Source organism: Nuphar pumila, chromosome 2, assembly GCF_984573655.1.
Source record: "Nuphar pumila chromosome 2, dmNupPumi1.hap1.1, whole genome shotgun sequence".
Lineage (NCBI taxonomy): Eukaryota > Viridiplantae > Streptophyta > Magnoliopsida > Nymphaeales > Nymphaeaceae > Nuphar > Nuphar pumila.
In genome coordinates, this window is record NC_143250.1 from 118,285,339 (window position 1) to 118,297,769 (window position 12,431).

The following is a 12,431-nucleotide window of genomic DNA, read 5'->3' on the forward strand; positions in this document are numbered from 1 at the left end:
CTCGGTTTTCTGTCACTGAGCGGAGATACCGGTTATGTCCTTCCGCCGTGTGTTCGATGTGGGAGTGTTCCCCTTTCGTATCAGCGTCAGACACCAACAAAAATTCATATCAAAGGGCCTCTTGTAAGTCTCCAATTCCCAAAAACCCAACCAGCATATGTTTAGTGAGTCAGAAAAAAGTAAGCTGTGTCATTCCTCCAAAAAATCAGGGGCTGAGGAAGAGAGGGGGCAATCGCGTTATCTTTGAATTCATGAGAGGGCATATTTGTCAATGGATAAAAAACAGTTTGCTAAGAAAAAAAAGGACGGTGGTCAGCAAAAAAAGGGTGTGTTGGTTAAGGGATGAGGGTTTATATTATTAAAGGGTAGGGAGGCGGGAGGCCATCGTCCTCAACCCCGCCCTCTGTTTGGGCCCGTCCACAGAGTGGAGAGAAAAGAGAGTGAATAGCGCCTCCCCTCTTCTTCTCTTTTGTCTCCGTCCTCCACACTCCCTTCCCCCGCCTGTAAATACGCGACTGCCGCAGCTCTCGCTTCCCTTAGATCCGCATTTTCCGGCGGAGTTTTCCGATCGCCTGAGTGTCAACGAAGGCATCAGGTACTCTCCATCCATCTCCGGAACGATCCGACTTCTGTGTAACTCATCTCTCTCGCTCTCTCGATTCTTCTTTGGATCCCTTGTGTGATGCTGCCGCTCGGTTGCTCTGTAGCTCGTTCTCCGATTTCACGCCTCTTGATTCCGTTCGCGTCAGGGGTTTTCTGATGGGGATTTTGGGGGAAGTTTCGTCGGTTAGGATTTCCGGATCGATCTAATCGCAAGTAAAAAAAGGATAAGAAGAAAAAGGTTTTTGAAGAGTTCAATAACTTGTTGTTATGATTATTTAGGGTTAGCAGATCGGATTTGGCGAATTGTCTCCTGTAGTTTTTGCCGGAATTAGGGTTTCGCACGGGGTGTCAGCTGCTGGGTTTTCTTTCTCTATTTCTTTTCTTTCGTTTGTGTAAATTCTGTACAGTAAAAGGTTAGGGTTTTGTAAAAAAAAAAAAAGGAGAGGGGAAAGCGGCGAGATCCGTTTGTAAATACTCAGGTCTTTGGTTTAGTGAAAAGAGAAAGAAATTGGGAGGTGGAAAAGGGAAGGGTCAGCTACACAGCAGAGAGAGATTCGTCTTGTTGAAAGTGGCGAAGATGAGCCTGACTACGGCCGAGGAGGATTCGGGCTCGGAGATACATCTACCGGCGGATATCGACTGGCATATGCTCGACAAATCTAAGTTTTTCCTCCTCGGGGCGGCGCTCTTCTCCGGCGTGTCGGCGACGCTCTACCCGACGGTCGTCCTCAAGACTCGGCAGCAGGTCTCCTCTTCCTCCTCTCACGTCCCCTGCGTCCGGCTAGGCCTCAGGATCCTACGCCACGAGGGCCTCGCCGGCCTCTACAGGGGTTTCTGCACCTCGCTCATGGGGACCATCCCGGCCCGGGCGCTCTACATGACCGCCCTGGAGATCACCAAGAGCAACGTCGGCACCACCACCGTGAGGCTCGGGTTCCCGGAGCCTGCCGCGGCAGCCATTGCCAACGCCGCTGCCGGGGTGAGCGCCGCCGTGGCGGCGCAGCTCGTGTGGACACCGGTGGACGTGGTGAGCCAGCGGCTGATGGTCCAGGGCGGGGAAGGGTTGAAGACCAAGTACAAGGGAGGGATCGACGCCTTCCGGATGATCCTGTGTACGAGCGGATTGAGGGGTCTTTACAGAGGGTTCGGGATGTCGATCCTCACGTACGCCCCTTCCAACGCGGTGTGGTGGGCGTCCTACTCGGTGACGCAGAGAGGGATCTGGGGAGGGGTTAATTTCTTGTACAGTAAGGAGGAGAAGGGAGGAGGGTGGAAGCCTAGTTCGAAGGCGGTGGTGCTGGTGCAAGGGATGAGTGCGGCAGTGGCGGGAGGGGTGGCCGCCCTCATAACCACGCCCCTCGACACCATAAAGACAAGGCTGCAGGTGTTGGATGGGGAGGAGAATAGGAGGTTGACGGTGGGGCAGACGCTCAAAAACCTGGTGAAGGAAGGCGGATGGACCGCCTGTTACAGAGGTTTAGGGCCGAGGTGGGCTTCAATGTCCTTGTCCGCCACCACCATGATCACTACCTACGAGTTCCTCAAGCGTCTATCGGCTAAGAATCTAGAGTGATCGACTTAATGAGAGGATTAGGAGGAAGAAAAAAGAAACAAGTGAAAGAAAAGTTGTGAGTTCCTCCCTTTTTTTTCTTGTTTGCATTGCCTGCTTCATTTGGGCTTCTTCCCATCTGTTAGTGTAAACACCAAATCATCTCATTTTCCTCTTTCTCTTGTTATATGGTTTGATCTAAATGTAATGGTTTGACTGCAGTATATACTCATTAGGAGTGCCAGCGTTATTTAAGTTTGGCGTACATGGACTCCTTTCCTTTGAGTCCATGGTGGTAGTGGTGATCTTGGCAATATATACGGCCACAATCATATCTTCTCATGCTTGTGTTGGTGTGACTTTATGGGGTACCAGTCACCATTCATGGTTTTTTACTGGAACTTTTTCCTGTATTTAGGAATCTGCAATGGGCATCTCTCTCTCTCTCTCTCTGCATGTTGGCTTGATGTGAACCAGGGTGAGGCCATGTTGATCCATGGCATTCCCATTTCATCATTGTTCTCTGGCTCTTGAGCCTTCTAAGTTCTAAGTGGTGCAAAATAAAATTGACGTATGCATTTTAGCCTGTATGATACGCCTATTGGTGGTGCCTAGAATCTTTTTAAGATTTTAAGACTATATAACATAACAGACTCAAGATTGACCCTAGGGCAAACATCTGCTTCAATGGTTGGATTCACTGGGGACATGTGGGGACATCCTCGTCATTTTGGTTTGGTTAGGAGAGAGAGTCAATTGAAGGCGTTCCCAGAATTTTGGTGGACTATTGCAGTTGGGAGTGCTTTCCTCTCGCTCTTTTTTTTTTTAATGAGATAATAAGGAGTCTTATCTTCTGGGAGTGGAACGTGCCCTTTAAGAAAACAGTCAGCTAACTTCTGAGCATTATTTATTGAGTTTGGGCCCTTTGATCGCTTCTTTCTTTTGCTTTTTCTCCATAGTTTGTGCACTTTCTGTTTCACGTGTATACTACTGGTGGATAAAGGAGGTGGAGGGAGAAGAAGGGGGGCTGCCTTTGTTCAACAATGTGTTGGGTGGGTGGTGCTGCATCATTCTGTGGGTGGTGCTGCATATTTTGGTTGAATGGAGTGGATGGGTAGTCGCCATCTTGCTCAAGTGGATAAGGTCTCTCTCGAGTTTCGATCTTCAACGATTCTCAGAAATAGATGCCTCGTACTAACGACATGAGGAGGGGTGTTTTGGTCATTTTTCATCTAACCAGGGCTATCCGTGTGTAGACAGCATTGATGACTCATAGGTTGGTGGGGGCGATTCCCCTGTCCCCTCCGTCCCTTCCCTCCCTCTTCCTCGTCCAATGGATAGATCCTTCCGTATTTTATAAAATAGAATAGAATTAAATAAAAAGCTGTGAGGTGAAGTGGAAGGGACGATTCCCTTCTTTGGCAACGGGATTTTCGGTGGTCCTATATCCTTTCTTTATTTCTTGTGTTCTACTCTCCCTCCCTTGTCATTGTGATGTGTATGATGACTGGGCAGGTGAAAGCTAATGAGCTTGGGGGCGTTGAACGTGTATATCCCACTCTCCTATTCTCTTGTTTGGGAGTTGGTTGTTGGGGGCAAGAACTGAAGCATTTGGGTTGCGTAATTCAAGACAATTATCGTTGAATAAAGATTTTGAAAAAGTATTGATGGCTCAAATTTATACAATTACAATTTGTCCATGTTCAAGTAACACTTAAATCAGATCGAACAAACTTTTTCAATTTTTTCCCGTTCAGATATGAGATGGTTCTGGAGTGTATCGATATTATTTTATTACAGATTCCTATATAAATCAGTTCAGATCCAAGTGGTTGGTATATAAACTGGGTTCCGTTTCAGGTCAGTACCGACCGATATTGCAAAAAATCGACTGAGTCGGGAAGTGAAGCAGGTAGGTACAAACTGGTTTTGTTTAGAATTGCATAACCAAGAGGAAACCAGGTTTTTAATGGTGCGTCCATAAAATATCAGTTCAGAGCACGTCTAGCCCATTTAGTTATTTTCTCAACGGAAAGTTAGCAGTGAATCAAAATAATTGCACTACAAAATTTTCAGCAACAGGAATTAAATTCCAAGCTTATTGCTTGCAAGCCAAACATTTCAATGATCTACACCTTTATGGCTGTCACAGGGACACGCCATTTTGGCGGTGTTTCTCCCTAGTGGAACGAGCAGACATAGAGACATGGACACCAACACGTATAGATAATATTTTAATGTTTTAAAATATTATTTTACTTCAAAATGTATTTTTAACATTAAAATATCAAACAATTAGTTTTTTATTGATTAAAAATTTTAAAAAAAAATCCGTGCCCACGTACTATTTTTCCAAAAAAAAATTAAACTTTTGAGTCGGATCCGCATCATTCACCCTCTGTCGACGTATCACTGTGACAGATTTATGGTATAAATTACATATGAAATCTATTTATTCCTGGTTAACAAGCTATACCGAACTGAACGCCTGTTGGGTTAGTGTCGGGCTTGCCGGGCCAATTTCACAAGTTTGAACAAGCTATTTACGAGCCAAACAGAAGCCAAGCCCACAAACGGCTTATCTATGAACATGTTATATTGCAAGTGTGCATCGTCAGGGGCTTTTTTCTGAAGGGAGTTTACTTGGATCAAAATTAAACACAAATTTAAGGTGGGCAAGGGCTTGAAATGTACAAAGTTTATGAAGTCCCACATTTCTGATAGCAGTACATAACTCTAGTGCGGTGAATATGGTTACGTCGACAAGATGGGGAAGACAAAACCTTTCAATACCAGAATTACAAAAGTAGAGACCACTTCTCCCCACTGGATAGTCGACTTAACTAAAGTGCTCAAAACCATGTAATGCTAAAAGAGAAGATTTATAACAAGCTCGGGGGATTAATGTTTTTCCTAACAAAGAAACAACATTGCACATAAAGTCCCGAACCATCCCTACATATTGCTCTTTCCCCAAGGGAAAAAGCACAAGACCCTATCTTAAACAAAGAAAAGGTACAAAAACTACATACTGTTAGATAGTTTGATTAAATATAGTAACCTTTGGGTTTTTCATTGGCGCGCCCTTTTGTTGGCACAAGAGGGGCACTTGTACTGCTTAATGTGCTCAGCCCTCGCAGGCGTTATCTTCACACACTTTCCATGGAACCACCTCTCACAAATGTCACAGCAGATCCAGAATTCAGCAGCAGTGTAATTCTCACCACACGCACCACAAAGCGTTTCCCCATGCTCCTCTTCATCCTCTTCCTCTAGCCCTACATCCTCTTCCTTGTGCGGTGCCCCTTTTGAATATTTGGCCTGAGACTCGGATGATCGCTGCTGTACAAGAGAAAACATTGAAGAGAATGAATTGATGCACTGCACAAAAGGGGAACTAATCTCAGGTAATCACCAAAGTCAAATTTTACAACTTTATTATTTGGTTTGGATTTGTTATTGCCATGGTTTGTGGCAGATGATTTATCCTTCACGGGCTTTTTTGCAGTCCCAGTGACAACCTCAAATATGGTAGGGAGGTCATTTATCATATTGAAGAGCCTTTTCCTGCATCACCAGAGGATAACATTAGCTAACCTCAAATCAAACAAGAGAGTGAATGAAAAGTTCTAACAAAGTGATGAATCAGAAGCATGTCATTATCCAGGAAAAACCCATAATACACAATAAACCAGTGAAGAAACCAAGAACACTCAGGCAACTTACGCTGTAGGTCAGACCAAAAGACAGCTTTTCCAATCACCTAAGAACAAGAAATACATTCTTCATGTGACCAAGGAAAAATACATATGCTTTTCTAACCAAAAAGAATTCAATGCAAACCAAGATAGCTATCCAGATAGTAAGATATAGCAGAAGTCAGCACCCTTGGTGTCAGTACTCCAAGAATGGAATGATGTTTTTAAAAATGAAATTCCTTTTTCTGTTTCACTTTTCTCACCAAAATTTAGATTTGCACATGGCGCATGCCCCAAAACAGTCTCTAGAATCACAACTTTTACAATAATTCAGAAGCTTCTTTGCAAAACTCTTAAGTCATAACTCTATTCTCACAATAAAACTCGATGTGTTTTGCTTTTCTGGTTATGGTAATGGTTTCCCGGAAAACTTTCTGACTCTTAGGGCACGTTTGGTTGCTCCTTTAAGAATGATTCTGAATCAACTTGATTTAGAATTACGTGATTCAGAATCACATGGGGTCTCAACCAAACACAAAAAGGTAACCTGTGAGAAACTGAATCTCATTTGCTTTCACAAATGAGAGTCCATTTCTAATTTACATGAGATTCAGAATCACATGAGACACCACGTGATTCTGAATCACATTGTTTCCGAATCACTTTTTAAAGGAGCAACCAAATGTGCCCTTAAAGTTTAACACCATCCAGAGAGCCTGTGAGTTGTGAATAATGACGTTAGTAGCTTATAGACTGTAATGCAGAGTGCAGATAAATCATTGTGGGGTTAAGCAAATAAACACATAACGCCTAGCCTATGTAACACAGACTCTTTTAAAAGGCCAACACACCTGTATTGCACCCACACCCGTGCAGGTGCAGCAACACTTGGACACGGCTTCTGTAGTGTCAGGTGCAGTAAACAGCACTGAGGTCCATTTCTGTTCTAAACTGGACTCAGTTAACCCTAACCAACTCCAGTTGTATCCATAGTATGTACATAAACACATATACGCACACGATATATATATATATATATATATATATCCACACCCCCACAGCCAAGTTTTTTTAAACTGCCATGTCGCATCACACCCTAAGCACCCGCATCCATACCTGTACTTATGTGACAGATCCTAGCACAGCCAAATGGCAAGCAGAAACAGTTAATAGTGCTTTCTGTCCAACCACCAAATCCAGTAGCAGCAAAAACAATTCGTATAACCTAGGCTTCTCTGCAACTCACTATAAACAAAGCATATACACACACACTAAAGGGTGCAAGGTTGAACACCCTTTCGTCAAACAAAGGGTCGGATGTCCGGATGCATGATTTTGCAAAAATTAGCCTTTAGCGGTGGTCGCTGACCACCACTAAAGGTTAATCTTGCACAAAAAATTTTGCACTGCTGATCACATGCGCGATCAGCGGTGCAAAACAGTTTGACTTCCATCGAACTTGTTGGGTGTTCAACGGTACACACACACACACACACACACACACACACACACACACATATATATATATATAGAGAGAGAGAGAGAGAGGGGTGTGCATGACCATCAGTGAGCACAAAAATGCACAAATTTTCACCAATGTTTTATTCCTTCAGTACAACCTAGAACTATATAACTAAACTGATCCATGTTGATTTTTGCACCCAACAACGATAACAACCTCCTCAAACACTCCTGCATTACAGTTACAGATTCCACTTCACTATGCACATATTAATAAATACCATATCAGTAAATACTAGCATCAATCTCTATATATCACATTCTCTGGCAGATATACAGCCCAATCAGTTAAAACCAATGAAGAATTTCCTCACCAGGCAACTCAAACAGAAAGCTGATTAAATATTTTGACACTATCCATTTTAAGACTCCAGCATTCAATTCTTCAAACAACCTAAACATTGCGACTTCTTCAAAACTCACGTCAAACAAATATCGAACATGACAAGCAATTTTAAACCATAACATGGGATGGAAATTACATTGTGATTGTCTGACAATAAAGTTGCTTTATCGTTAGATGAGATATCCAAGATTTGAACCTTGCAGGGGGCATCCCTCCTTTTAACTAATCAAAAAGAAAAGAAGATGAAAGGAAAAAGCAACACCACAAGATGCACTATTCTCAACCCCAAAATTATAGTTAGGACACATTCAAGACAAGAAATGTGCATGGAAATAAGCCTTGTAACTAGGAGCAGCATAGGATTTAGGGAGAATCTATTTAAAACAAGTCATAAACATATATCAAACTTCAAATAATCATGCAACATGACAAACAAGTGCTAGTTCTCATAGCTTGCCTAGGGTCTTGCTTTTATCCTTTAGTAACATGGCATATCAAAATCTAGTGTCTACAAAACATAAAACAGATAAAAGCTCCTTCATGTAACAAAGCTGTTTGTATATAATATTGTATCATAATTACAGAGCCACGCCTTTGTGCTTGGGTCTATGACAACCAAACACCATTTAGTTCATTGCTCTGCTGAACAGGGACAGCCAAAATATAATCAAGACAGGAGGGGAATATCTGCAGGATAGGTCTGCACAACTTCAAACTCACATGCAATGTACAAGCACAATTGTCACAAACAAATCAACAGGTCTATATTCTTGTCTTCTTTTGTTTTATCTCAATAAACACTTTCTTTCTCCAATTCTCATCAAAGTAACAAAGCAAAACTGCAAGATTACACAGCATTATTTAAACAGTAAAGAACATGCTTTACGTTGTTTCTGTAAATGTCTAATCTTATTCATTTTGAACATACAGCAGTAACAATCTATACTGTGAGTTTTTGCACCTTCTAGAGCATGAGCTGGATGCCCAATGGACAGTAACCAAGAACATCATAGGTATCACATTAGATCACAAACTATTTGCAAAGCCTAAAGTTTAGTTGCAACTTGCAAGAGTGATAGCGTTCAATAAAATATTCCAAGACATAGTATCTTTGCTTCTTGAGCACCTAGTTATGCACATTCAATGGCTGAATATAGTTATGATTTTATTGCAAAAAGAAAAGTATCAAATCATATGGTATCATGGAAATTTATGAGCTGTAAGGTGAGAATAAAAAAATGAGATTAGTTATAGAGAGACAAAAGGAATATTTTGACAAAGAAAAGAACAATAATTGATGGCTGGCAATTAACTATAAGTTAAGAAACATTCAATTTTAATATTCTAGATTAAGAATATAATACATTTCAACAGAAAGATAGAAATAAATGGAGATAAAATCACTAAACAGAACAGACTGCAAACTACATTAGGGGTCACACTAATAAACCACAGTTCCACACTCATAGCTGAAATGTCACCAGCCAACAGCCTCTAGCAAATTTAACTGATACAGTCTGAAGATTGAAGAGGATAACAATACAATTATCATCTGGAAAATGCAATTTCTCCTTGAAAAGAGACCGTTCAAATCATCAAAATTGTAAAGAATTATAAGAATGTTATCATAAATTATAGGACAGTTGGAATAACTTTATCATGGAACTGTAAGAGGCTATATTGCAACATTCCCATTATAAATAGAAAATGAGACAATACCATTTGGCAACCATCTAAATATAATACCATACAAAAGAACAACAACTTATCAGTATAACCTACATATTATAAACTATGAACCATGCAGCCTCTCTAATAGGTCACCATATCAAGATCTCTTTTCAAAAGCATATTCATAATTTTCCACCGATGTTTGAGATCTTCCCTTCCACTTCCACTTCCATCTCTAGTGTCAAAAAGAGCAAAAACAAAAGGTGGAAATGATAAGGATAATAAGAAGACTTCAACAATAAAAGTCGTAGGCTCTTCCGTCAACTTTGCACTTCTACAATTGTATCAACGTAATATGTTTTCATGGACATCGAACAAGTCAAATACACAAAATTTCAATCATCTTCATCAAACATGTATCAATCCACCCATTTTATTGATACTGCAAATTAGCACATTCTAATAAGCACTAAATTGAGCAACTCAAACAAGAACGGCAAGTACAATGGAACCTTGGAGCCACTAACTACAATTACTCAGTTTGTGCGATCCTGCATATGGATGCACTACATTATGCTGAACTGCATGAAGACGTGCATCCTAACTGGGAATATTGATTGGTCTTTACAAATTGTCACTGAAAATGCCATCTTGCAAACAACTGCACCAGAAAGACACACATCAAATGCCAATTGCCAAAGCATATCCCATGTACTACCAGGAAGTAGAAACATTAATGCTTACATCAAGATATTTCCAAATTATCTTGGGTTTACAGTTTAAAGAACTAAATAATCAGCAGCACATAACATCATAAAGATGGAAATTCAAACAGCTTGCATGTCTGGTACTGAAGGACTAAGACAAGACACCTATAATCGCATTAACATGTGAATCTTGCATACATTGATAATCAGGACTGTTACGCAAACCATATCACCAGAATTATTCCAATAAGAGACTTGAAGATTACCATTTTCTAATACATGAACAGATAAAAGAAGTAATGATAAAGCGTGATTTGAAATATTCCACATTAATAATCAAAACAAACAAGAAAAGCACTGGCCAAATTATGATTATCCATATGCACTCTTGTGCAAGAGAGCTAACAGGCTAAATTTACCTATCGTTCTTGTCGAATCCAAACCTAGCACCAAAGTAAAATGCCACAGCAAGCAACCAGGCATCACTGTGCACAGCAACCAGAGACAACCAATCCTTCTCTTGCATCCCATCCCTCGCGAAATTGATGCCAAGTGCAGGTTCCGGAAGCTCGGGCGGCACCTCCTCTGCAGGTAGGGCAACTTCCCATGTCTCCGTGGGGAATCCATACAAACACAGGTTTTCCTTCTCTGCAGGATTCCCACGTTCATCGAAACTCAAAACAATAAAAATATAAATCCGCACCCCAAAAACAGATTAAAAAATAGTAGTACTAAGGCTATAATAATAATAATTTTATTTTTATTATTACTATTAATATTATTTATTACCACTAATATCAATTACTTTAAATAAAGCATTTTTTGTTTCCACGAGGTTTCATTTTAAAAAAATGCAACACGCCAAAAACTCCAGCAAAAAAACTGTAAATGACATCAGTAATTCTCTCGATAAAAATTCCAAGAAAATTCTATCACGTGGAAAAATGGTTTCGAAATTGCAGAAATTACTGTACTATAAGAAGTACGCCAAAACCCTCAGCATCACTCTCGGAATTAAAATCCCAACTAATTTCCAAAAAACCGAAAAAAAAAACATTGCACAAAAGAAAAGGGCGGAAAAACTTAAGTGAGTAGAAAACAACCAGTCCACTTTTTTTCAATACAAACTGCAAAAGTCAAAAAAATAGAAAAAAAAAAAGACAACACTCCAAATTAACGGAAGGCCAGCACAGAAAAACAGAAAATCTTTATAAAAATAAACCCTCGACCACAAAATTATCCAAAGGAAAAGCGAAAAAGACAACAAATTTCAAAATGCGAAAGGGCCGAACCAGCGAAAATTGCAAAAAAAAAAGGAAACCAAGCAAGAAACCGCAGCATGCACGAAGCCATTCATCACCACGAGCTCCCACAAACGAAAGAGTAAAGGAAACAAAAAACAAGGAGAGAAAAGTACAAACCCTAACCTGGATCACACTGCTGGAAGAAGTCCTCCACCTCTGAACAAAGCAACAAAAACAACAATAAAAATAATCAAACAAAACAGACCAAAAGAAGGCGCAACCGCACAATATCTTTCTCCCGAGAAAAAACCGAAGAAAGACTAGTTGAACAAAAAAGGAAAAGGGGAAGAGACCGGTGGTGAGGGCCTTGATCATGGCGGCCCTCCGCCCCTTGAAATCCCTGAACACTTCCTCCACCGTTCGCGGGGTGTACGGCGCCGTCTCCATCCCCCCACCCCCTCCACTTCCTTTCTCAAAGCACCGTGAAGCACCAAAATGCAGGAAAAAAAAAAAAGAAAGAAGAGGAAAACACAGAAATTTCAGAGGGAGGGAGGAAGGGAGGGAGAGGGATTTTGGAAAAGGAGGGAAAGCGGTGCTCCCTGCGGGAATTTTGCGCGAGAGGGCGAGAGTTGGGTTTTTCCTTCTTCCCCTTTATCTTTTATGCGTTTATTTTATTAATGGGTAATTTACAAAAGCCCCCTAACTGAACACATATTTACGGAAAAAGCATTAACATTTTTCTTATTAGATTTTAGTGCTTTTGTTGAAATTTCTTGGTTTAGCAGTGCAAAGCGACCTTTAGGGGCGTTTGCATGTCGCTAAATGAGGCTTCACACGAATCCTTTTCTTATGATGTTAACGAGTCGGATTCTCCCAACGGAAAACGTTTTCGCTGATTTTGGGGCTTCTTTTTGCCGAAGAAAGGGAGCCCAAAGTTTGCGTTGCTGCGGTGGGCTCCACAAAAACACATCAAAAGCTACATGCTTTTAATCTCTCATCGATTTAAATAAACGAGCCTAGCTTGAACAAAGAGCTTGAGCCTTGTTTGTGTAATCTAGCTGGGTTTGATCAACACTTATTGAGCTTGTTCAA

General features: G+C 41.0%; 2 protein-coding genes across 3 annotated transcripts; one reads left to right on the plus strand and one right to left on the minus strand.

The window, feature by feature from the left end:
• The first annotated feature begins 363 nt into the window (after positions 1-363).
• LOC149846901 (uncharacterized) lies at positions 364-2,565 on the plus strand. Its single transcript, XM_089998197.1, has one exon. It carries the CDS (start codon positions 1,181-1,183, stop codon positions 2,174-2,176), a length of 996 nt encoding a protein of 331 aa, XP_089854323.1. The 5' UTR covers positions 364-1,180; the 3' UTR covers positions 2,177-2,565.
• Positions 2,566-5,017: 2,452 nt separating this feature from the next.
• LOC149846902 (PHD finger protein ALFIN-LIKE 4-like) lies at positions 5,018-11,903 on the minus strand. 2 transcript variants are annotated; one of them, XM_089998199.1, is made up of 5 exons: positions 11,693-11,903; positions 11,523-11,555; positions 10,515-10,743; positions 5,587-5,719; positions 5,018-5,494 (listed from the first exon to the last, which is right to left on the minus strand). In XM_089998199.1, exons 1-5 carry the CDS (start codon positions 11,784-11,786, stop codon positions 5,225-5,227), a joined length of 759 nt encoding a protein of 252 aa, XP_089854325.1. In that variant the 5' UTR covers positions 11,787-11,903; the 3' UTR covers positions 5,018-5,224. The 2 variants fall into 2 exon arrangements, with proteins under 2 accessions (XP_089854325.1, XP_089854324.1); XM_089998198.1 differs by having other exon boundaries at positions 5,018-5,491; positions 11,693-11,890.
• Between the last annotated feature and the right edge of the window lie 528 nt (positions 11,904-12,431).

What these genes read in the sequence shown, in the direction of transcription:
- LOC149846901 (XM_089998197.1), top strand. Translation starts at nt 1,181, where the DNA reads ATGAGCCTGACTACGGCCGAGGAGGATTCGGGCTCGGAGATACATCTA.
- LOC149846902 (XM_089998199.1), bottom strand. Translation starts at nt 11,786, where the DNA reads ATGGAGACGGCGCCGTACACCCCGCGAACGGTGGAGGAAGTGTTCAGG. An exon ending in GATCAAGGCCCTCACCACCG is followed by an intron (nt 11,556 to 11,692) that starts GTCTCTTCCCCT and finishes TGCTTTGTTCAG; the next exon opens with AGGTGGAGGACTTCTTCCAG. An exon ending in AATCCAAACCAAATAATAAA is followed by an intron (nt 5,495 to 5,586) that starts GTTGTAAAATTT and finishes TCTCTTGTACAG; the next exon opens with CAGCGATCATCCGAGTCTCA.